At 40.1% G+C, this 27,694-nt stretch overlaps 1 protein-coding gene across 1 annotated transcript; it reads right to left on the reverse strand.

Moving 5' to 3' along the window:
- Window positions 1–1,989: 1,989 nt before the first annotated feature.
- Window positions 1,990–17,106, reverse strand: LOC128690584 (uncharacterized). Its single transcript, XM_070089726.1, has 4 exons — window positions 15,588–17,106; window positions 6,908–8,412; window positions 5,890–6,026; window positions 1,990–4,425 (listed from the first exon to the last, which is right to left on the reverse strand). The coding sequence occupies exons 1-4, from the start codon at window positions 15,664–15,666 to the stop codon at window positions 4,311–4,313; spliced, it is 1,836 nt and encodes a 611-aa protein (XP_069945827.1). The 5' UTR covers window positions 15,667–17,106; the 3' UTR covers window positions 1,990–4,310.
- Window positions 17,107–27,694: the final 10,588 nt, after the last annotated feature.

Consider the following 27,694-nt stretch of genomic DNA (forward strand, 5'->3'; position numbering starts at 1 on the left):
AACATACTGGTCGGCGATTTGGGCTAACACATGAAGGATCTACTGGAAATTATCTACCCGAGTAATATGTGATTTGATTGATACAAAAGTATAACTTGCGTGTTGAAGAACCGGTGATTGCTGGCAGCTTCTACAGTGACGAATGGTCGAGCCTCAGCCCTTGTTTATTAATCACTGTATCTAGCTTTTCTAGTTTTTTTCTGTCTCCACCACAATAAATGCTATATTATCACTATAGTTGACTGGTGGAAATTTTGGTGGAAGGACGCTTTTTCTGTAGTAATAATTGCTTCTCGTTGTGTATATTTCGACCGCTGGTAACTACAGGTTATATGAAATTCACAGTATACGTCTGGTATTTCAAGAAAAAAGAAACTAATGAAAGTCACTCCACTCCACTAAGTACCATTATAATACTGGTTAGTTGCTACTACAACACCGTATTCTGCTATTCACTGGTATCACTAGATTATATGCGAGTACACTAGCAAGCCAGGAAGATTATTAAAACAGCTGACCTCTGTGGTAAGTTTCTGGCGACTTCTGGCACCTGCCTCTGTAGGCTTATCACTTCATTTACAAATTCACCTGTTTTCAAATGACACTTTAGCCTTTATCATCTATATACTAGGGAGCCACTGTAGCATGCACTATACCCTGTGTATACACAATGTTATCAAGGAGACTTTCTTTTCTCTGATGAAGAAAAGTTCTATTATTATTATTTTGCACACGGCACACTAGGCCTATGATTCCCCTCTGGCAGTAAACTCTGCTAGGTAGTGCACACTAATTCTCCTTTTTTGACTCAGTATATAATGTTTTCCACCAAAGATTGGTTCCAGGCGCTAGAGGGATGTATTATATAGGATTGATGGCACAAATTAAAGTTCTAGCATGTAAGAGCGACCGTGAAAACACGAGAAAACCCAGAGCACAATGAGGCACGCTGACACGCTGACACAATATCTGTTTTAGATCTTGTCTTAGGTTTGAACCCTACCTGTAGAAAATAATGTATATTTTCCAAAAATACAGTGTATTTTATATGTAAATTGATGGCCTATATTGTAGGTAATAAAAATTAATTTGTAAATAAATAAAGAACCAGCGATGGGTGAGCGTCGCTGGGGGAGAGACGCCATTGTTTTGAATGTGGTAAAGGCACGTGAGTGAAATGTGCATAAATTTTCGTCGCTCTAGGGGTTATATTGGGCTTAAAACCTCTCAAATAGGAGCCGAAATTGTTGGATTTGCAGTCCTGCATAATGTGAGCATTAAGCAGATGGACAGGACAGTTTCGGAACCCCAGCTAAGTCATGTCTATTTTGTGTTGAAATTCTGGCCAGTATTTTCTTCAAAATTTAGGCAAGGGGGTTTTGAGTATGACACACCGTAATCTCCAGACTAATTGGTGAGGCTTATTATTATAAATTCTCCTTCAATGTATATGTATTCACATTTTAAATTTAATATACAATCCACATATTTATATTAATGTTTTTACCAGAATTCCTGGTGATATATATTTCATTTGAATTTCATATAGGTCCAGAGTGACTTGTGGAGAGTTAGATTATCGTAGGTATCGAAGGAGGACATTTTTTTGCGACTTAGGTGTCCTAAAATTCCTACATGTCTCTGTAACCTTGATAAAGAATAATTATCTTTGTTACCATTTACTGGTATGTATCGTATGAGTTACATCCAGGTAAATTTAATTTTCCACACTAAGATAAGATAAGATAAGATTTCGTTCGGATTTTTAACCCCGGAAGGTTAGCCACCCAGGATAACCCAAGAAAGTCAGTGCGTCATCGAGGACTAACTTATTTCCATTGGGGTCCTTAATCTTGTCCCCCAGGATGCGACCCACACCAGTCGACTAACACCCAGGTACCTATTTGCTGTACATAATACTGTACTGTATTATGTACTGTAATATTTACACAAATTTGATGCTTTATTTGGAAAATAATAATAATCATACCAAGTACACTTAAATTTAATAAAAATCACAATTACATTTTTTAACTTAGAATTATCATACAATTATAAAATAGACTCACTATACATTACTACAGGAAATATTCCTTTTGTTCATCTCACAGTATATATACACTGACAGGTGTATTTATCTCGGTGTATATATGCTGACAGTTTGCTTTTCATCCTTATTTTAGGAATTACATTATTCTTGCCTGGCAGTGGAAAGGTCCTAGTATATTACAGGCTGGTATAGTCTAAGACTTTTATAAGACCCTTGATATAGCTTAAAAACTTATTATATGAATATTTGAGAGTCTAAACAGTCATTACTCTTACTACTGAGCGATTGTGAATCACCCTCTCCCAAGTATAGATTATTATTACAAATAAAACTAAGTGCTAAACCCACAAGGGTCACACAGCACTGCAGGGCAAGATGTGCTGAGATGAAATGTGCGAAGATCAGAGACCCGAGTGTATGATGACACTCCTTCACATCCCACGGTGCCCCCGTGGCAAAAGCTCTCGCTTCACACGGTGAGGGTCTGGGTTCGATTCCCGGCGAAGGGGTGGAAACATTCGGCGTGTTTCCTTACACCGTTTGTTCTTGTTCACCCATCAGTAATAATGGTGTGGGTTACATCCTGGGACAAAACTGACTTTATTTGCCCGAAATGCTCAGCATAACAAGCGGCTTTCTAAATAGTAGTATGTCATTGATGTCAGCTATGGACTGTATACCTTACACATGTACTTGTAGAAATAAAGATATTATTATTATTATTATTATTATTATTATTATTATTATTATTATCACTCTTCATTTCCACTGGGAAGCAGTTAGAGATTTTTGATTTGTTACTTTGGGATGATGAGGAGTTACCCTATTGGACAGAGGTAAAGTTAAGGACCCCAATGCAAATAAATCACTTTGTCCGATTTTTTTGGATTATCATAGATAATTTACACGTATGTAATAATAATAATAATAATAATAATAATAATAATAATAATAATAAAAATAATAATAGTAATAATAAATCTTTTTTTCTACAATACGTATACAGACCATAGCTGACATCAATGACATACTACTATATAGAAAGCCCTGGTTATGCAGAGCATTTTGGTCAAATTAGGCTAATTTTGTCCCAGGATGCATCCCACACCAGTCGACTAACACCTAGGTACCCATTATAGTGCTAGGTGAACAGGGACAGTAGGTGCCTTAAGGAAACACATCCTAGTTTCCACACTTACAGGTGACTGAACCATAGACTTCAGTGTGTGTGCTGAATGCGCTACCAACCCAGTGACAGGAAACCGATTGGTTACTTTTGGATGATGATGAGTTCCCTTATTGGATAGAGGCAATGTTAAGGAACCCAGTGGAAATAAGTCACTTTGGCTAACTTTTTTGAGTTATCCCGGTGGGTAATTTACACATATGTTACTATATATGTTAATTTGTGTAACTGTATTTATGTGTACTTGTACCTCAATAAACTTACTAATAATTTCATGAGCGCTGCTAAGACTCTAATTAGGCCTATAAAAAAGTAACACTAAAGCATTACCTGGCCAACAAAAGGCTGACCTTAGCCGATAGGCTTTAAACCTCATTAATCCAAAATGTTCCATTCAAGGGGGATGGGGGTTCCTTGGGGCTGGTAAGGGGTTCTTTATTCCTCGGATCGAACCTGAATACAATAAATATAATATCCCCTTTGTTAGGAGTAAGGCATCCATCACTTTTTATATTACCCTAATTAATCTTTCTGACACTCTGACATGGCTCTTCCCAACTCTCAATAGCGTTATTAATAACGATATTAATAGCGTTATTAATAACGATGTTAATAATTTAGTCTCTTGGTTACAGGTATTTTAGCATTATTATTCTGACGGTTTTACAGCTTTTCCATAAATAATAATAATTAAAATAATAATAATAATAATAATAATAATAATAATAATAATAATAATAATAATAATAATAATAATAATAATAATAATAATACACTGTAACCACAAGTTTATAATAATTTAGGACTGTAGTTACACATGACATTATTACACGAGGTTTGGGGTGTTAGCTCTCTAAGCTCTAAACCCATACGGGTTTAGAGCAAATGGTATTCGTAAACAAATGCGATTTATTTTCAAGCGATGAATTAATGAGTTTCAGTGATAACGGCATTGTTTACCGGACCAACTTTGTTTGGTCTGTATGGGTGCGAGTTTCCTTACCACGATTTGGTCTCTGTATGGGTCTCAGCTAGCCTTAGACCACAGTTGTTTGGTCTCTGTATAAGTCTGAACTAGACCACAGTTGTTTGGTTTCTGTATGGGTCTGAGTAGAGCTGACTATGCTGCACATATAAAGCATTAGGGAAGTCCTGAGGCTCGGCCATTGACTCGCCTTGCTCACCACTCCTGTACACAAAGAATAAACAGATAATTAATTACAACAGAATTATCATTATTATTGTTAACTCAACGGCCGTTTAAGCCAGGGTGACCCGCAGTAGAAAACACATTTCTCCATCATTCACTCAATGGCCGTCTTATCAGACGCTTCCTGACATCACAGACTACCCTCTGACTGCAATATCCTCACCCTCTCCTTAAGGGTAAAGGCACTGCCCTTCACACCTCCAGGAGGACTCAAGTCCGACTGACTGATTTTCTCAGAAATCCATTCACCAAAGTTAATCTGCTTGCAGTCCAACAGCACGTCCATGAAAAAAAAAACACTTGTCTCCATCCATTCCTATCTAACATGATCAGGAAAGCCTGCTGGATGCTCAAGCCCCTAAAACTCAAAGCCTTTTATACCCCGTCCCTCCAACCATTCCAGGGATGACCCCTATTCTTCCTACCTTACGTCCCAGATTTACACACCCACTATGTCGACCTCTTTATATCTAAACTATCTCAACAGCCCTTCCTCAGCCCTCTGAAATATTGGGAATTCTACATCACATATTAATTTCCATTCTCCGAATTCTCTGCATGATATTCACACCATACATTGACCTCAAACATGACATCGCTATCTCCAGCCTCCTCGTTATAATGTTCAAAAACCATGCCTCACACTCATGCAAAAATGTTGGTACCACTATAGTACATTCCCGTGGCCTGGTTGGCAACACTCTAGCCTCACACACTGAGTGTCCGTGGTTCGATCCCGGCAAAGATGGAAACGTTGGGCGTGTTTCTTTACACATGCTGTCCCGTTCACCTAGCAAGCAAGTAGGTACCTGAGTGTTAGTCGACTGGTTTGGATCGCATCCTGGGGGACAAGATTTAAAGGCCCTAATGAAAATAAGACAGACAGTCTCGATGACGCACTGACTTTCTTGGATTATCATCGTTTTTCTTCCTTGTGTGATTTACCTCATTTTTCACATACCCATTCTTCGGCGAGTGCACTCCCAAATATCTCTGAAGACATTCACTCACTCCATACTCCCTCCTTAACTCACTCTTAGTCTTTCATTGTCTAGACTCTCTCTTGCTCTCATCACCTTGCTCTTTGCCATATTCGGAAAGAAGAAAAAACACATTCACCGTCATTTATTCAATGTATCATTCAATAGTAGCTAAAATAATAATAATAATAATAATAATAATAATAATAATAATAATAATAATAATAATAATAATAATAAATAAACAATAATGCAAATAATAATTATAATGATAAGGCTATTATTATTATTATTATCATGCAGATGTGGGTATAAACGACACATTATACAAGAAAAATTAATTGTTGAAACACATTTCACTAAGGTTCCTAACTTTATTTACAAGATAAGAGCTGTTTTACCTACACCAGCTCTGTCTCCTTTCTCTCTCATCCCACTAACAACCAAGCTGAAGGTGACCTACTTGGTCTGGTATCGAGTCTTAGGAAGACCACAGGAGGGAGAGGCTGGTCTGACCAGGGACACCACCAGGGACACCAGCACCACCACGAACAACACACTCAGACATGTAAGACTCACTATCAACTCCGTCTCGTCCGCCTGCAGATAAGTAAGTTAGTAAGTAAGCTAGTAAATAAGTAAGCTAGTAAGTAAGTAAGCAAGCCAATACACTGGCTCCTGATGGCCACTATCAACACAGTTACGTCTGTCTGTAATAATAATAATAATAATAATAATAATAATAATAATAATAATAATAATAATAATAATAATACGTAATAACAATGATAATATTTATTTCTATAAATACATGATACAACTTACACAGAATAATCAGATAAGTAAATAAGTGAATATATATAAAAAAGTAGTAGATAAGTAATTAAGAAAGCAAGTAAGCAGATATGTAAGCCAATAAGAAAGTAAGTAAATAAGAAAATAAGGGAAACAATTTCGCCTTCAGATCAAGAGGCTGCAACAACTGCCTCCAGTGATCAACATTCTTTGCAACATATTAATGCGTGCAAGAATGGTATATAATGCGTAATTGCTTGCATACATTAAATCTCTTGGGCCTGACCTGACAAGCACAAGCTGGCTGCCGGACCTTGCTGGCCAGCTTGTGTCTGTAATGATTGCCTGATACACCTTTCAAGGAGTCTGTCTTGATGCTGGCGATGGGTTCTTGATACAAGGATTTAGAGCTACCTCTCTTTCTTCCTCGGATTAAGCCTGATTATCTCCCACTCCCCTGGAGCTGTATGACCCCTACAGGTTTAGTGATACCCCAGGAATATAATAATAATAATAATAATATCTATATTATTTCAAAGGGTATCCCTTGATGATGAAGGGATCCTCACTTGGGGTATTATAACTATCCTTCCCTTAGGCGATCAAATCTCATTCTTACGGATTTAGCGACTCCCCATAAATATAATACTGAGAACAATAATTCTGTCTCTCCCTCTCCTACTTACCTTAGCTATCGTCACCTGGTCGTCGATGTACTTTGTTACGTTCTTGACGTTATCGTTCACAGTGTGAATGAAGTCCAGGTCCTCGTTAGTGAGGTGTAGCACTTGACTGTGATCGTCGTTACCTTCCTTCACCAGAGCGTCTAGAGCCGTAGCCTCCTGATCCAGGTGGTAGGCGTGCTCGGTGTCCACTGCTCCACTCATTATCTCTCCTGTCACTTCATCGATGCTAGTCAGGTGGTGCTTCACTCGATCCCACCACGGCAAGACAGACTTGTCTGATGTTGATGACACTGAAGATTCTGTCATACTTGATGTGTTAGTCCCACCTGCCACGCTTGTTGCGATAGAGTCATCTGTCGTGCTTGATATGTCAGTCTCACTTGCTATGGTTGTTGCGACAGATTCATTTGTCGTGCTTGATATCACAGCATCATTTGTCATATCTGACGTCATAGTTCCACTTGTCGTAGTATCACTTTCGGCAACTGACGTCTCAGTTTCCAACAGTGTCAATTCGTCCACAATTCCAGCTTCATTGTTCATGTTTTCAAACCACTTTGCATATTTTGCTAGTCGCCTGACTACATCATCTCGGCCAGTTGATCTCCGCCCATATCGTTCCTCTATGAGTGTCCTGTCGTCGAGGCCTTGTAGCGAGGATGGAGGCCTTACCACGCCTCCATCCTGGTCAACGCTCTCAGTGGTAGTATTAAAATCTATTGAAGTAGTTATTGGTGGTGCTGTAGACTTAGTCAATAGATCTGTTGTAGATGTTGAACTAGTTGTTGGTGGTGCTGTAGACGTAGTCAATAGATCTGTTGTAGATGTTGAACTAGTTGTTGGTGGTGCTGTAGACGTAGTCAATAGATCTGTTGTAGATGTTGAACTAGTTGTTGGTGGTGCTGTAGACGTAGTCAATAGATCTGTTGTAGATGTTGAACTAGTTGTTGGTGGTGCTGTAGACGTAGTCAATAGATCTGTTGTAGATGTTGAACTAGTTGTTGGTGGTGCTGTAGACGTAGTCAATAGATCTGTTGTAGATGTTGAACTAGTTGTTGGTGGTGCTGTAGACGTAGTCAATAGATCTGTTGTAGATGTTGAACTAGTTGTTGGTGGTGCTGTAGACGTAGTCAATAGATCTGTTGTAGATGTTGAACTAGTTGTTGGTGGTGCTGTAGACGTAGTCAATAGATCTGTTGTAGATGTTGAACTAGTTGTTGGTGGTGTTAGAGAAGTCGTACTTATTGAAGATGTATCACTAGTCTCCTCACTCGGTGTTGTTGCTTTAGTAAATTCTGTTGAAGAAATATTTGTAGATGTTTCTGTTGTGTCTTCACTGGTGTAAATAGTGAGGGTGGACGTGTGTGGTGGGGAGGTGGTTGACGGAGTCCTTTCAGTAGTGGTAGTAACAAGCTCATTAACCAGGTGGATGAGTCCGTCCACAGACGTACTGGCGTGGTTCAGGGCATTCTGAACTTCCTTCAGTGTGTCCAGATCGCTTACAGCTGCAAATATGTGAGAAAATATTGAGTATCTTGCCCTATGGATATGCAGACATTAAACATCAGGTCTAAATAATTATCATTATAAATGTTACATAAGGGTCAATTAGAGTATACATTTAATATAGGAGAAAGGTACGATAACTTGACTTTAAAATAACCTAAGCTCATACCTAACAAAATATAATTTAGGAAACGTCCAACTGTCGTCCTCTATAAGGACTTTATTGTGTTTATATAAATAAAACCGGATGTATTTTAGTGGCAGAGGAATGAGATGGATTTTGAAAGGGAGTTAGTTAGTTAGTTTAATATGTTTATTATGCACCCCATACCCATCCTGTGGGCGGTAGTCAAAAGATTACAGAGGTACATAATTGGTCCAGGGACTGGACTCCAAAGTTTTGATAGCTGAGCAAGTTACAGAGGTAATGAACTCACAATTTACAAAGGTAATGAACTCACAATTTACAAAGGTAATGAACTCACAATTTACAAAGGTAATGAACTCCAGGTAAGTCTGGTCACAATCATGACAAGTTACAAAGGTATTTACAGATTACAGAGGTACGTAATGGGTCCAGGGACTGGGCCCCCAAAGTTTTGATAGCTGAACTAGGTACAAAGGTAATGAGCTCACAAGTTACAAAGGTAATGAATTCTGTAGAATGGTTACTTACGTTTATACTTTGGCTACAATCATGAACAAATTATAGAGTAATGAGCAATTCACACTTCCACACCCGGTCACAACTGTAATGAGTTATTGGTGCAAATATTGATTGTTGAGTCACACACACACACACACACACACACACACACACACACACACACACACACACACACACACACACACACACACACACACACACACACACTTTAGTTTAATATCTTTATGCACCCCATACCCATCCTGTGGGCGGTAGTCAAAAGATTACAAAGGTACATAATGGGTCCAGTGACTGGACCCCAAAGTTATGATAGCTGAACTAGTTACAAAGGTAATGAACTCCAGGTAGATCTGGTCACTAATCATGGCAAGTTACAGAGGTAATGAATCAGCTTCACTCCTATACATGGTTACAGTCATGAACAAATTACAAAGTAATGAACCACTGATACGTCCACACCTGGTCACAATTGTAATGAGTTATAAATACAAATATTAAGTGGATCATACACCCACACTAGTGCGCGCGCGCACATACACACACGAGGGGAAGGGAATCAAGTGTTTGTGTAAAAGGTGTCCCGTGGCTCTGTTGGTAGCGCATTCAGGTCACCCACTGAGTGGCCGGGGTTTGATCCCTGGTATGGGTGAAAGCGTTGAGCCCCTGTTCACCTAACAGTAAGTAGGTTCCTGGTGTGGGTTGCATCCTGAGGGGTAGTAGTTATATACCTTAGAAAGAGCTGGGGCTTTGAAATTGATTTGTGTAAAACAAAAAAAAAAAAATAGCTGTTAGCCTGTAAAATTGATTTGTGTAAAAAATTTTAACACCTATTAGCCTGTAAAACTGTTTTATAAAAGGAAACCGTGGTTGACTTTATAGTATGTGGAAAAGGCACACATCGGGATGGATCAGGGAGGAATGAGGCAGGAATGGAAATTGTATCGAATAGGTGGTAATTTGTTAAAAATTATTAAGTGTTCTTATGAAAAGAGTGAGTCTTAAGTCAGGGTAAAAGAGGAGGAGACAGTCATGAGTAATGTCACACTGTTCTGGCTGGCAAAATGAAAACACATGAGTGATAAATAGAGATAATTTCTTAAATAATAATAATAATAATAATAATAATAATAATAATAATAATAATAATAATAATATCTTTATTTCTACAAGTACATGCACAAGGTATACAGACCATTGCTGACATCAATGACATATTATTATATAGAAAGCCGCTTGTTAATGCTGAGCATTTCGGGCAAATTAGGTCAGTTTTGTCCCAGGATGCAACCCACACTAACACCCAGGTTCCCGTTTTACTGATTGGAAACATAGATAACCGGTGTAAAGAAACACGCCCAGTGTTTCTACCCCTCGCTGGGAATCGAATCCAGACCCTCGCCGAGTGAAGCGAGAGCTTTACCCACCAGGCCACGGGGCACGGAATAACGAATGAGGTGTTGTTCGCTGATGATGCAGTGCTTTTGGGATATTCGGAAGAACAGTTGTACAAATTACTGGTGGAGTTTGGGTGCGGAGAAGATGGAAATCAATACTAATCACAGAAAAGAATACGGCCATGAAAGTAGCTGAAGAAGAACGGAGAAAATGAATACAAATAGACATTAGTAGCGAACGTCTTAGCAGTTGGATCCACAAAAAAATGAGGTGAATTTGTAGGAAGAAAGAAAAAAAAAACGCATCGATAGAAGCAAAACAACTAAGGAACACCTGCTGGGGTCTCCTACATTCATTCCGTCAAGAATAACCCTGACAGTCCTCACTGCCTGTCATTACCCATGACAGAGAAGTGCCCAAGGACGACCCCATCAGTATGAATCAACTCTCCTGGGGAAGGAAAACTACGTCAGTATCACCAGCTAGAAGCTTTGTTCCGCCCCCAGACACTGATAACGATAACAACACCAAGTGCTCTATACTCAGCCACTCTCAATTATTATTAATAATTATTATTATCACTTATTATTATTATTGGCAATACTTATTATATAAATACTACTACTGCTAAAGCTACTACTGTTACTGTTGCTACTACTACTACTACTACTACCACTACTACTACCACTACTACTACCACTACTACTACCACTACTACTACTACTACTACTACTACTTCTTCTACTACTACCACTACTACTACTACTACTACTACTACTACTTCTACTACTACTACCACTACTACTAATACTACTACTACCACTGCTGATACTACTGCTATTATTACTACTGCTACTATTACTACTACTACTACTACTACTACTACTACGAATAATAATAATATATTAATACTACCACTAATAATAATAATAATAATAATAATAATAATAATAATAATAATAACTGTTCCACACACACCATAGTGTAAACAACTAATTGATTTACTTAGTTAACATTATCTGACTCTGATAAATAAAGTGATTAACGCAGATTTCTCCATTGTAAATATGAAGACATGTGTCGACACAATAATGTCATATTTACACAGTAAATGTTTGAGTGTAAATAACCACAGGTGCTGCGCCATATTAAAAACCACAAGTATGTATATATATATATATATATATATATATATATATATATATATATATATATATATATATATATATATATATATATATATATATATATATATATATATATATATGTCGTGCCGAATATGTAAAACTGGTCAATTAGCAAGAACTCATTTAAAATAAAGTCCTTTCCAAAATTTTCTCTCATGCGTTTAAAGATATATTTTTTTCATTCATGTTAATGTAAAAATTTTTAAGTTGGCACCAAAAGGAACTTAGAAAACTTACCTAACCTGATTATAACAAGCGCAATTTATTTTAGCCTTACACAACTAAGTATATTTTAGATTTGTTTACAATAATATAATAATAAACAAACACAATGAAATATATTTTTTTCGTTATGTTCAGAATGATTTTGGCGAAATTATTGCATACACAAATTTTCATTTGTCCTATATGGCAAGATGAACGTTGTTATTTAAGCCAAGATCGCAAGTTCTGCCTATTCGGCACGACATATATATATATATATATATATATATATATATATATATATATATATATATATATATATATATATATATATATATATATATATATATATATATATATATATATATATGTGTCGTGCCGAATATGTAAAACTGGTCAATTAGCAAGAACTCATTTAAAATTAAGTCCTTTCTGAAATTTTCTCTTAATGTTGATGTAAAAATTTATAATTTTGCACCAAAAGAATCTTAGAAAACTTACCTAACCTTATTATAACAAGAATAATTTATTTTAGCCTAACCCAACTAAATATATTTTAGATTTGTTTACAATAATTTAATACTAAACAAACACAGTGAAATATATTTTTTTCGTTAGGTTCAGAATGATTTTGGCGAAATTATTACATACACAAATTTTCACTTGTCCTATATGGCAAGATGAACGTTGCTATTTAAGCCAAGATCGCAAGTTCTGCCTATTCGGCACGACATATATATATATATATATCTATATATATATATATATATATATATATATATATATATATATATATATATACATATATATATACATATATATAGATAGATATATACATATACACACACACACACACACACACATATATATATATATATATATATATATATATATATATATATATATATATATTATATATATATATATATATATATATATATATATATATATATATATATATATATATATATATATACACACACACACACACACACACACACACATATATATATATATATATATATATATATATAAATATATATATATATATATATATATATATATATATATATATATATATATATATATATATATATATATATATATATATATATAGTGTGTGTGTGTGTGTGTGTGTCGTGCCGAATAGGTAAAACTGGTCAATTTGCAAGAACTCATTTAAAATTTAGTCCTTTCTAAATTTTTTTCTTATATGTTTAAAGATATATTTTTTTCATTTATGTTAATGTAAAAATTAATAATTGTGTACCAAAAGAACCTTAGAAAACTTACCTAACCTCATTATAACAAGCGCACTTTAACTTAGCTTAATTAAACTATATATATTTTAGATAAGTTTACAGTAATTTAATAATAAATAAACAAAATGAAATATATTTTTTTTTCGTTAGGTTCAGAATGATTTTTACGAAAGTATTGTATGCACAAATTTTCGCTTGCCTTGTTAGGCAAGAAGAGAAGGTTGTAAATGAGTGAAACACGTTTGTGGGAACGTTTCGCCAACCAGTGGTTTCATCAGTCCACTAAAGAATATAAAGAAGCGCATTGTGGAGGTCAGCCCTTAAGGCTTGATGAAAACACAAAGGGAGTGTGAGGGGATCAGTCCCTCAGCTTTACCTGGAGTATACCTGGCGGGGGTTTCGCGGGTCAACGCCCCCGCGGCCCGGTCTGTGACCAGGCCTGATGGTGGATCAGGGCATGATTAACCAGGCTGTTACTGTTGACCGCACGCAAAACGACGTAGAAACATAAAATTACCCTATTCTAGATTACAAAATGGTGTTTCAGACACTTATAATAATAATAATAATAATAATAATAATAATAATAATAATAATAATAATAATAATAATAATAATAATATCTTTATTTAGTACAAGTATATAAAAGCCACTTGTTATGCAGAGCATTTTGGGCAAATTAGGTCAATTTTGTTGCAGGATGCGACCCACACCAGTCCACAAACACCCAGGTACCTATTTCACTGATGGGTGAACATGGGCAGCAGGTGTCTTAAACACTTCCTAATGTTATCCAGCCGTACCGGGGATCAACCCCCGGATCTAACTGTGTGAGCTGAGTGCACTAGGGACCTACCTACTATCTCTAGTGGCATAGAAAACAGCCACATAGATGAATAAGACACACGAGCAACACTTGGGTATCATCACCGTGGAGACGATGAATAAGACACACGAGCAACACTTGGGTATCATCACCGTGGAGACGTTCCGCCAAACATCACAGTCGTCAGCCCAGTACAGAAAAACAATACACAGGTGCTGCTCATGTAAGTTATTTATCGTATTTATCGTAGCGTTATTATACAATAACATGAGGTGGAAGCTTTAGTTTAGTTTAATATGTTTATTATGCACCACATACCCATCCTGTGGGTGGTAGTCACCCCATACCCATCCTGTGGGCGGTAGTCACCCCATACCCATCCTGTGGGTGGTAGTCAAAAGATTACAGAGGTACATAATGGGTCCAGGGACTGGACCTCAAAGTTTTGATAGCTGAGCAAGTTACAGAGGTAATGAATTCACAAATTACAAAGGTAATGAACTCACAATTTACAAAGGTAATGAACTCCAGGTAGGCCTACCTGAGGTGGAATCAAGCGCTTTACTCCAGTGAACTGGAATACAGCGAACAAAATGTAACCAAAATTTAGGATATATTTGTTCTTTAATGTTTCATGAGAGTGTAGGAATTCATGTGAAAAAATCAGTCTTCAGCGTTCTAACAAAAGTGAACTCGTCCCGTCCCCTCCATACTCGTCCCGTCCCCTCCATACTCGTCCCGTCCCCTCCATACTCGTCCCGTCCCCTCCATACTCGTCCCGTCCCCTCCATACTCGTCCCGTCCCCTCCATACTCGTCCCGTCCCCTCCATACTCGTCCCGTCCCCTCCATACTCGTCCCGTCCCCTCCATACTCGTCCCGTCCCCTCCATACTCGTCCCGTCCCCTCCATACTCGTCCCGTCCCCTCCATACTCTCTCCGTCCCCTCCATACTCGATCCGTCCCCTCCATGCTAGCCCCGTCCCCTATATTGTCCCCCGTCCCCTCCACACTCGCCCCGTCCCCTCCATACTCACCCCGTCCCCTCCATACTCACCCCGCCCCCTCCATACTCACCCCGTCCCCTCCATACTCTTCCCGTCCCCTCCATACTCGCCCCGTCCCTTCCATACTCACCCCGTCCCCTCCACACTCACCCCGTCCCCTCCATACTCGCCCCGTCCTTTCCATTCTCACCCCGTCCCCTCCATACTCACCCCGTCCCCTCCATACTCACCCCGCCCCCTCCATACTCACCCCGTCCCCTCCACACTCGCCCCTTCCCCTCCATACTCACCCCGTCCCCTCCATACTCACCCCGCCCCTCCATACTCACCCCGTCCCCTCCATACTCACCCCGTCCCCACCACACTCGCCCCATCCCTTCCATACTCACCCCGTCCCCTCCACACTCACCCCGTCCCCTCCATACTCGCCCCGTCCCCTCCATTCTCACCCCGTCCCCTCCACACTCACCCCGTCCCCTCCATACTCGCCCCGTCCCCTCCATTCTCACCCCGTCCCCTCCATACTCGCCCCGTCCCTTCCATACTCTCTAGTAGGCTCATGACCCATACGTGGCTAGCGCTTCTTACTGAATTTAAAAATAATAATAATCACACATACATACGTACCTGAAGCTATGGTAGATGGGATAACAGAGGAGAGTACCAGCACCACGAGAGTTAGAGTCCTAGTACTCAACATTCTCATCTTTTTGACTCGATTGAAACTCCTTTCTGCACAAGGCTCGATCAACGGGGGAACTAAGATCCGCGAGGTTGAGTGATTCCTAGTTTCTGGGCTTGTTTGTGACCAGCTCGTGATCTTTGGGTTTATTTGTGACCAGCTCGTGGTCTCTGGGTTTGCTGATGACCGTCTAGTGGTCCCTGGGCTTGCTGATGACCGTCTAGTGATCACTGGGCGTGCTGATGACCATCTAGTGGTCCCTGGGCTTGCTGATGACCATCTAGTGGTCCCTGGGCTTGGTGATGACCGTCTAGTGATCCCTGGGCTTGCTGATGACCATCTAGTGGTTATTGGGCTTGGTGATGACCGTCTAGTGGTCCATGGGCTTGCTGATGACCGTCTAGTGGTTACTGGGCTTGGTGATGACCGTCTAGTGGTTACTGGGCTTGGTGATGACCTTCTAGTGGTCCCTGAGCTTGGTGATGACCGTCTAGTGGTCCCTGGGCTTGATGATGACCGTCTAGTGGTTACTGGGCTTGGTGATGACCGTCTAGTGGTCCCTGGGCTTGGTGATGACCGTCTAGTGGTCCCTGGGCTTGGTGATGACCGTCTAGTGGTCCCTGGGCTTGGTGATGACCGTCTAGTGGTCCCTGGGCTTGGTGATGACCGTCTAGTGGTCCCTGGGCTTGGTGATGACCGTCTAGTGGTCCCTGGGCTTGGTGATGACCGTCTAGTGGTCCCTGGGCTTGGTGATGACCGTCTAGTGGTCCCTGGGCTTGGTGATGACCGTCTAGTGATCTCTGGACTTGGTCTTGACCAATTCTTTGTTACGGAACTTAATGTTAATAAACTCCTGGTGTGTTTCGTAATTCGAACATTTGGTCCTAAGACTCACTCTTGAACAATTCTTGGTGCCTGAGCTAGAGTTCGGAGGGAATCCTGGAACATTTACTGAAGGAGGGACACTTGAACTGCTGGAATGTGTCGAAAATGTCAGAAGGACGAAATGGACAGAGTGATTGTTTGATTTTGAACGCCAGGATATTTTTCAACACTTGATATTGTTCTAAAAACAACAATAATTCACCGAAGGTGAACAAAACGCCTTTTCCTTCATCACTGTTTACGCTGTTATCTTTTTTTTTTAACTTCTATTTTTTTTCCTTCCCTCTCTTCTCAGATACGGTAAATTTTCGTGTTTCTTTTGTTGATTTCTTGGAGTGTAAGTTACTTAAGGTTAACTTTCTCTCAACAACTGCTGCCGCTGCTGCTGCTGCCACTGGTGCTGCTGCCACTACTGCTGCTGCCACTGCTTCTGCTGCTGTTGTGGTGCTGCCGACGCTACTTTGCTTGACTGGTACATAGCATCTGTGAGCAGCACGCGCGCACACACACCTGAGTGAGCTCTCTCCTGCGTTCAGTACATCACTGATGAATGTGTCTCCGGATGATGCCTTATCAACCAGTGATAACTCATGACAATTGTCTCGTATTTAAATGATTTGGATGAGGTACTTTTACACACACACACACACACACACACACACACACACACACACACACACACACACACACACACACACACACACACACACACACACACACACACACACACACACACACACACACACGCTGAAGACTCAGATGAGTCAAAGAGATGTTAGGAAGTATTTTTTCAGCCACAGAGTTGTTAGGAAGTAGAATAGTCTGGCAAGTGATATAGTGGAGGCAGGAACTATACATAGTTTTAAGACGAGGTATGATAAAGCTCATGGAGCAGGGAGAGGGAGGACCCAGTAGCGGTCAGTGAAGAGGCGGGACCAGGAGCTGAGTCTCGACCCTGCAACCACAATTAGGTGAGTACAATTATAGAATTGTCAAGAAGTGGTACAATCTAGATGTTGTAGAGGCAGGATACATAGCTTTAAGAAGAGGTACGATAAGGCTTATGGAGCAGGGAGAGAGTGGGCCTAATAGCGATCAGGAGCTGTGAATCGATCCCTGCAACCACAAATTAGTGAACATATGCACACCAGTAGCGACCAGTGGAGAACCGGGATCAGAAACTGTGACTTAACCTCTGCAATCACAAGTCGGTGAGTACACATATTACGTAGGTTATTACACTGTCTCTATATTACTCAACAAGTGAACAATTTAGTTTGATCATCATGTGTGTCTACCGGAAGTTCCTGTAGCCAAGCCTAAGCCTGGCTACTACATCATCAGTCAGTATATTCACATTGTAAGTTGCTCTATGAATGTACTTATCTACGTTTATGTTATAATAATGAGTGATGGATCTACTCAGGCTTCTATCTGCTTTCCTCTGATATTCATCTTAATTATTTACTTCTCTCCTAAGCATTAAGAATAATTTCTTAAATGCTAGACACAAACATATCAAAATTATATTCAACGTTTCCCTTTGGGATACTTTTTTGGGCTAACTTACTACTACTACTACTACTACTACTACTACTAATAATAATAATAATAATAATAATAATATCTTTATTTCTACCAGTCCATGTACAAGGTATACAGACCATAGCTGACATCAATGACATAGTACTAGACAGAAAGCCGCTTGTTATGCAGAGCATTTCGGGCAAATTAGGTCAGTTTTGACTAATTTCAGGTACCCATTTTACTGATGGGTGAACAAGGACTAACCGTGTAAGGAAACACATCCAATATTTCCAGCCCTTCGCCTGATGGCAAGAGTTCTCGCTTCAACGTGTGAAGTTAGTTTAATATGTTTATTATGCACCCCATACCCATCCTGTGGGTGGTAGTCAAAAGATTACAGAGGTACATAATTGGTCCAGGGACTGGACTCCAAAGTTTTGATAGCTGAGCAAGTTACAGAGGTAATGAACTCACAATTTACAAAGGTAATGAACTCACAATTTACAAAGGTAATGAACTCCAGGTAAGTCTGGTCACAATCATGACAAGTTACAAAGGTATTTACAGATTACAGAGGTACGTAATGGGTCCAACGTGTGAAGCGAGAGCTTTTGCCACCAGGCATAACTCAACGTGTGATGAAATCCATAAAAATTGTAAACTATTTCCTTTTTTCCTGAATTTTGACTGTCTATATCTGGCTTCTCTACTGAGCGCGCCATTAGAGTCACTTTTAAGTCAAGTGTCTGCAGTGGTGAGTCAAGTGTCTGCAGTGGTGACAGTCAAGTGTCTGCAGTGGTGACAGTCAAGTGTCTGCAGTGGTGACAGTCAAGTGTCTGCAGTGGTGAGTCAAGTGTCTGCAGTGGTGACAGTCAAGTGTCTGCAGTGGTGACAGTCAAGTGTCTGCAGTGGTGACATTCAAGTGTCTGCAGTGGTGACAGTCAAGTGTCTGCAGTGGTGGCAGTCAAGTGTCTGCAGTGGTGACAGTCAAGTGTCTGCAGTGGTGACAGTCAAGTGTCTGCAGTAGTGACAGTCAAGTGTCTGCAGTGGTGACAGTCAAGTGTCTGCAGTGGTGACAGTCAAGTGTCTGCAGTGGTGGCAGTCAAGTGTCTGCAGTGGTGGCAGTCAAGTGTCTGCAGTAGTGACAGTCAAGTGTCTGCAGTAGTGACAGTCAAGTGTCTGCAGTGGTGACAGTCAAGTGTCTGCAGTGGTGACAGTCAAGTGTCTGCAGTGGTGACAGTCAAGTGTCTGCAGTGGTGACAGTCAAGTGTCTGCAGTGGTGACAGTCAAGTGTCTGCAGTGGTGACAGTCAAGTGTCTGCAGTGGTGACAGTCAAGTGTCTGCAGTGGTGGCAGTCAAGTGTCTGCAGTAGTGCAGTGTCTGTGACAGTCAAGTGTCTGCAGTGGTGACAGTCAAGTGTCTGCAGTGGTGACAGTCAAGTGTCTGCAGTGGTGACAGTCAAGTGTCTGCAGTGGTGACAGTCAAGTGTCTGCAGTGGTGACAGTCAAGTGTCTGCAGTGGTGACAGTCAAGTGTCTGCAGTGGTGACAGTCAAGTGTCTGCAGTGGTGACAGTCAAGTGTCTGCAGTGGTGACAGTCAAGTGTCTGCAGTGGTGACAGTCAAGTGTCTGCAGTGGTGACAGTCAAGTGTCTGCAGTGGTGACAGTCAAGTGTCTGCAGTGGTGACAGTCAAGTGTCTGCAGTGGTGGCAGTCAAGTGTCTGCAGTGGTGACAGTCAAGTGTCTGCAGTGGTGACAGTCAAGTGTCTGCAGTGGTGACAGTCAAGTGTCTGCAGTGGTGACAGTCAAGTGTCTGCAGTGGTGACAGTCAAGTGTCTGCAGTGGTGACAGTCAAGTGTCTGCAGTGGTGACAGTCAAGTGTCTGCAGTGGTGACAGTCAAGTGTCTGCAGTGGTGACAGTCAAGTGTCTGCAGTGGTGACAGTCAAGTGTCTGCAGTAGTGACAGTCAAGTGTCTGCAGTGGTGGCAGTCAAGTGTCTGCAGTGGTGGCAGTCAAGTGTCTGCAGTGGTTAATCTCAGCGTCAGAAGTTAACTTTAATCTTCCTTGTAAGCACAGTAGAAATAACTAAAGTTTATCTATTTTACTGTCGGTAAATGCCACAAAAACTCATTGTCTCTCACTGTTTTTGAGATCCTCTCTTCTAATTGATCGATCCACGGCGTTTAGCCAATTTAAAAAAAAAAAAACTCGGTCTATATGGTAGAGCTAGAAGCCTACAGAAGAGCAAGAAAGGTGAGCGAAACGTTTTTAGTGTTTATTTTCAAATAAATGTCTCCGCATGAACCAGTGAGTCTGATGATGATGGTAAGTCTTCAGTATTGAGGGAAACACACACGTACAACAAGCATTAACTGGAACAACGTTTCGCTCCGTGTAGAGCTTTATCATAAAGACACATCAATAAACAGAGCCCAACGTTGTCGCAATAATTGCTTCTCCGCAGCGTGTCTTAACTACTGTCAACAGTAAGACGTTGGCATCCGAGACTTCTGCTCGAATGATGATGATAATGTAATATACTCTGTTCCATGGGAAATAAAACTGATTTTGCTTTATTGGATGAGTTATATTGATAACACGGATCAGGGTTACTCGTCATTACAAACAAGTCAGAAAAATATCGTGTTTATATAACGATGGCTACGGCAGAGCTAAGATAACATTACCAGTCACTCTTGGGCGTACTGAGGAGGGTAGAAGAGAGAGACGGAAGGAGGATGATATCTGAAGGACTTTCGAAGGGTTTTTGACCTCGCGGCCAGGTTCTAGACCAGGCCTCCTGGTGGATTAAGGAGATCTGATTAACCAGTCTGTTATTGCTGGCTACACACAGTTAAATGTACGAACTACACCCCGGTTAGTCAGGAAATGATCTGAGGAATTTGTCCAGTTCCCTCTTGAAGACAGCTTGAGGTTTGTTGGTAATTTCCCTTATGCATGGATGAAGGGCACTGAAGAGTCGGGAACCTCTGACACTCACCGAGTTCTCAGCGATGAGTCCAAAGAAGAAGGGTGAAAGGGAGTGTAGCAACATTCCACCTGTACAGTGATAACACTACTACTACTACTACTACTACTACTACTACTACTAATAATAATAATAACAATAATAATAATAAACTAATCCTTCGATAACTGCAAAAATGAACAGAACAGAATCATTAAATACAACTTCCTGGATTCTCTAATCAGATATTATTTAATTACTAGCTAACAAGACAGACAGATTAACCTCAACTGTGAAGAATTAGACACATGTGCAACATCTGGGTATCTTTACTTGTAGACGTTTCGCCATCCAATGGCTTTATCAATACATTACATTGACATAATATGAAGACTGTAAAAAAATATACAGCAGACAGAGAAGATGAGGTAATCAGTCCCTCAGCCTAGGACCAGGTGATGGCCAACTTCCACTGGAAAATTCCTCCTACCAGTGACAATGTCTTCGTCTGCTGCATCTCCTCTGACCCAGTATACGGACCAATCATCCTGTCTATGCTTCAGATTTTTCTAGACTACTGTGCTCAACACCTGAGGGACTGATTATCTCATCTTGCCCAATCTGCTGTATATATTTTTACAGCCTTCATATTACGTATTGATAAAGCCACTGGAGGGCGAAACGTCTACGATTAAAGCTGTTACAGATGTTGCAAGTGTGTCTAATTTATTATCTTGTCGGTAGTGAAAACCACTATTATACAGCTTCAACTGTATTGTCACGATGAACATTTTTTGGCAGAGGCGGTCACTATATGCAGCAACATGTACTTCGTCAGTGTGTCCTGACGCTGCTTCCCTCAACGTCAGTTATAGTATACAGTGTTGGTCTCTCTTGTAGAAGCCTTGTTAGTCAGGAATATTAACAGAAGTGCCTGTTACCAATAGTGCAACGTAATGTTTTCTAGTACAGCCATAATATAATATCCTACAAATTTCTCTGTTGGAGGTGAGATGGGCTGGGGTATTAAAGTAAATTTTTGGGTAGCTCCAGCATCATCAAGTCAACCAAACAGTGTTTACCAGCAGTCCTAAATTTATTTCTCAGCCTAAGAGGATCCATAATACTTTAATATAACTCATCAGCAGCCCGAAGGCAAGTTCTCAGTAGCAACTATTTTCTCGTCCAGTTGTCAATTATTTTTCATCCAGTTGTGATTTTCTTCAAGTCCTTTAAGTATCCTATTAAACTTGAGGAATTTCAAGTACCATCTGGTAATCAACTTAATATTTGCTACATCTCATCTTTACTGACGTTCATCTGTTGACAGTAGCATCATATCTGTACCACCATCATATCACCTGCACCAGTGCTAACGAGAGGGAAACACAGGAGACATCGTCAAACCAACAGTACAAAACTCCAAGGTTATAGGATGGTTATCCCTCAGTGCCAGTCGTGGGAAAGAAGTGAATAGTTAAATAGTCAAGGTTAATGTTTTAGTAGCTGACTTATATTCAGCTGACCAGTGTACAGTGAGAGAATCATAGCAGAAAAAGCCAAATATATCTATAAACTCAAGGAAAGTCAGGTTGTAGGTGGAGTTTACTTCCCTCAGTGTTTTAAAAATGGCTGAGTCAGCAGACCAGGTCAGGAATCAACAACACGACACAACCCCCGATAAATGGAATTGAGGGGGATTTGGAAGGATAAAACCATCGATTAAACCTTTCTGGTCTACCAGAATGGAAAGGAGTTAGAAGTTAATTGGTGAAGCCGGACTGTGAAGTGAGGTGGGAAGGGGAGTGTGTAATAAGGGGTTAACTGAAAGGGGTTTGTGAAGTTAAGGGAAAAGTGAGCAGTGAAGAGGGTTTTGAAGAGGAAATTTTACTAGTAATTCAGTGGTGATTGCTAAAGCAGATACTAAGTGTACTAGGGACTGGAAAAGATAAATAAATATTATTGTATATGAGTAAAGGAGCGAAGAGTGAAAATGGCAGGCATTAGGGGGTACAGGCTGCCATAATTATATTTATCTTTCTTCTTCAATTCCATGAAGAAAGAAATCAGTCATGGGGGCTGGAAAAGGTGAATGGAGTAACAGCGCCCTGGACAGTAAAAGACCAACAGTTGCCATCCTACCAGAAAAGTAAATGTCACTATCGCCGCAAGGCATGGCAACACCGCATACCCTAACAAAAACAGTGGCACACAGCTCTTATTGTAGCGCTCTTAAATGGTGATATCCAAATTAATCCAGGACCTCAAACTATTGTGCAGAGGCAAAACAGACAGATAAATGACGGTGATAATGACGGTCTAGTAGCTAGGAATGATAACCTTAACTCCATATGTAATGCATACATAGGTCAATGTGAGACAATACAGCCATTATTATCTCAAACACTACCAAACAGGTGCATACACTGTACTAAAGTACGCATGAAAAACAGAAAAGGCACCTTATGTAAAAATGTGTAACGGGTGGGTACATGATGGATGTATGTACAATTATAGCAACGGTGCCAGAGTTCATTTTGTGTGTAACAAATGCACTTTGGCACAGTTACCCTTTAGCAGTGATGACATTGATTTACCTAATTTTAATACAAATGACCCATTGCCATATATTGATGATTATGATTGTTTTATGAAAACAGGCCTTCACTTTATTCATGTCAACGCAAGATCACTTCTTCCTAAATTGGCAGAGATTAGGATCCTAGCTAACAAAATTAGGGCGGCAGTTATAACCATCTCTGAATCCTGATTGGATGATACGGTGACTGACGACGAGGTCAAAATAGAAGGTTACAATATAAAACGCTTAGATAGGAACAGAAAACAGAAAGGGTGGTGGAGTATGTGCCTACATTAGAAATGACTTAGCTTACAACCCAAGACCTGATTTAAATAACAATAAACTGGAGATTCTATGGTTTGAAGTGCTGCTTCCCAAGACCAAACCCATCTTAGTAGGAACTAGTTACCGCCCTCCTACCCAGGACCAGTTCTTAGAAGACTTTTTCAGAGTATTGTTCGGACTTGAAAACAATTGCGAGACAATAGTACTTGGCGACTTCAATATCTGTTTTCAGCAGCAAAATAACGGGCTATGCAAAAGGTATAAGCAAATTCTAGGTTTAAATAGTTACACTCAACTAATTAATACATCAACACGGATCACACAGTTCTCAGCCACCCTAATTGACCACATACTTTGTAACCGCGCTGAGAACATTAGTCAGTCAGGCGTCATTACCACAGGTCTTAGTGATCATTTCATCATTTACTGCACCAGGAAAATCACTAGGGATAGGATAGGCCTACACAGGACAATAAAAATGAGGTCAACTAGAAACTACAGTAAAGAAACACTGGTAAATAGGCTACACAATTGTGACTGGACAGAGATAACAAGTTGCACGGACGTAAACGATGCCTGGGAAAAATTCAAAACAATGTTCACTACCATCCTTGATAATATTGCACCAGTTAAAGAGGTTAGGATTAAACGAAGAACTGAACCCTGGATGACTACTGAGATATTAGATAATATGAAATTCAGAGACCAGCTGCTAAAAAGATTTAAAGCAAACAGACAGGATATTGCAGCACTAAATGAATTCCAAAGGGTGAGGAACAGAGTACAGATGCTTATAAAAGGAGCAAAGGCTAAGCACTATTGCTCAAAAATTGAAGAGTATAAGCATAACCCCAGAAAGCTCTGGCAACAACTAAAACAGTTGGGGTATAGCCATAAGCCAGTAGATAGGTCTAACGTAGTACTCACTATCGATAATGAGGTATGCCACGAAACATGTAAGGTGGCAAATTGCTTTAATTCCTACTACACATCTGTTGCATCAACACTATTAAAAAAACTACCAGCTGCATCAAATACCTTTAACACAGACTCTGATAAGTTTCAAACATACTATACCAATAAAGGGGTAACCCCAAACAGTTGTCAACTAGTAAGTGTATCTCATGACTTTATTCAAAAAGAACTAAGCAGGTTAAACCCAAGAGCACAGGCCCTGATAACATCCCGTCTAAGTTCCTAAAAGATGGTGCTTCTGAACTGTCAATCCCTATTGCTCACACAATAAATCTATCAATCACCACTAATACCGTACCGGAGGGGTTCAAGGAGGCCAGAGTTACTCCTATCTTCAAGAAAAATAGTAGGTCTGATGTCAGCAACTATGGGCCTGTTAGTATACTCAGTGGTATAAACCTTGGTAATAAATACCGACAAGTTGGTATAGAAAGACACGTAAGCAAACACTATAACATATTTATTAGAAAACGTTTCGGTCCTGGGACCTTGATCACTTCTAACATACAGAGGTAGGAAGACATTATATATAGGCGGAGAGTGAGGTGTGACGCACGTGACCTGAGGAATGTCATAAGAACATAAGAATGGAGGAACACTGTAGAAGGCCTACTGGCCCATGCGAGGCCTTCTACAGTGTTCCTCCATTCTTATGTTCTTATGACATTCCTCAGGTCACGTGCGTCACACCTCACTCTCCGCCTATATATAATGTCTTCCTACCTCTGTATGTTAGAAGTGATCAAGGTCCCAGGACCGAAACGTTTTCTAATAAATATGTTATAGTGTTTGCTTACGTGTCTTTCTAAACCAGTATACTCAGTATAATATCTAAAATTCTAGAGAGGGCGGTGTACTCTCAAGTAGTTAAGTACCTTAATGACAACAACATTCTCCATAGCTATCAATCGGGCTTTAGAAGATCCTACTCAACCGACACCTCCCTAATTAATCTGATGGATTACCTGAGAACTGAAATGTCAAAGGGGAACCTCATAGGTATGGTAACCTTAGACCTGCAAAAGGCCTTCGATACTGTCAACCACAATATATTATGTAAGAAACTTCAAGCTATCGGTATAGGTTCTGTAGACTGGTTTAAGTCCTACCTTAGCAACAGGAAACAAATAGTCAAAATCAACAAAACGGAATCAGGTGTGGAGAAATTTTCTCCAGGAGGGGGGTATTCAGCCCCCTTCAGCCCCCTTCAGCCCTCTCAGCCCTGAGGGGCCACTAGAAGGGGCGAGCGTCTTGTTTACTGCTAGAGTGAGTAATTGATCACAGATGTCGTATGCGTAATCAAGTGACCTCTGCTCCTTGCAGCGGTGTTGCAACGTGTATTTTTATAAGAGACAGTACATCTCTTACTTAGCAGGACAATTAAGGAAAATCCTGCTCCCACTTTATTACCATAGTAAAACTAGTGTACATTGTTGTCTATGATTAAGACAGCAAGAAACAAACATTCTGCTTTGCTTCATCGAGGAGTTGACAAGGATGCAAGGTACTAGGTCAGCGTTTTTTTTTTTTGTGTATTAGGGCAGTGACGGCATGGAGCGGTGTGACGACGCCAGATTACTTTTGACTCTAGAGAGAGTCACACTGACGCCAGGATAACCAGCAAAGGACACTGATCTGTGCGTTAGTGTGAATAAAGTGTCTCACACAACACAATAAACACTTAGAGAAGTGTGATCAGCTTCTCTTGTGATACATTGTGAACAATAAAGACGAATCTTGTTGAACATAGTGTACCAGTGTGCGTTTCCTAGACAATGGAAGACGTGGACATCCAAGGACACTTCAGCTTCTATCAAGTCACCGATATCTGTCGAAGGTGTTGAGAACACCATAGCTCACGTTACAAAGAGCAAGGTATGTTACGAATTTCTTGTAGATCGGGGGATTGCGCAATTCTTGAGTCACAAGGAGTTTGTAATCAACCTATAATCGGCAGTAAGGTGTGGACTTTTGAGTCCAAACAAGTAAGTATTCGTCAGCCATCATCGAATGAAATATGCTGACATAACACCCCCTAGGGGTAATTTATACTTACAAATTGTATCTCTTGACAGCCCACTGTTGTGATGGTTTCGACAGCTTCTAGACCTCGTCTGCAGGGGCGGCTGTGTAGACGATTTGCTGTCATTTATCAGCTAAGTGTTCATTATATATATTTATAATGAACACAGCAGGTAAGGCCAAATAATCTCAACAGAGCTTTGGTCGTGCTCGAACCGGATAAAGACCACACTGTGGTCCAAATATGTTGTACTACAGTGTACAAATAACCTATGAGCCAAGGTCCTTCGAAAAAAGCTGTAAAACTAGTGTTTTACAATATAAATCAGTATAAATGAGTCCCTCCAGACTCAATCACAGAGAATGGGCAGCCAAAAGAAAACGGGCGCTCACCCAGCGTTCACCCAAAAGAAAACGGGCGCTCACCCAGCGGACACCCAAAGAAAACGGGAGCTGGGTGACTCACCCACACCCTGCATCAACTGCTCCAATCTCGAGAAATTGCTGACTTAAGACAACACCCAAGATGTTTGTCTGAGTGTATATATACACAGTGTTTATAATGTTTATAGACAGAAATTAAGAGACAAGATTGTGTTAAAGTTTGTTTCTTATAGATCTACCTGTTATATTAAAGGAACTTATATATAAAGTGTAAGCTTTCAAATATATATTAACAGTGAAATTTATATATGTGTAAGTAATATTCACGTGTGATTACAGTTATACAGTGACATTTATAGTGTATAGTGAATGAAGTGTATAACATCGTTATTTACGATTAATCATCGTGGGCAGGCTGACACAGCAC

The sequence above is a fragment of the Cherax quadricarinatus genome, chromosome 29 (genome assembly GCF_038502225.1).
Source record: "Cherax quadricarinatus isolate ZL_2023a chromosome 29, ASM3850222v1, whole genome shotgun sequence".
NCBI lineage: Eukaryota > Metazoa > Arthropoda > Malacostraca > Decapoda > Parastacidae > Cherax > Cherax quadricarinatus.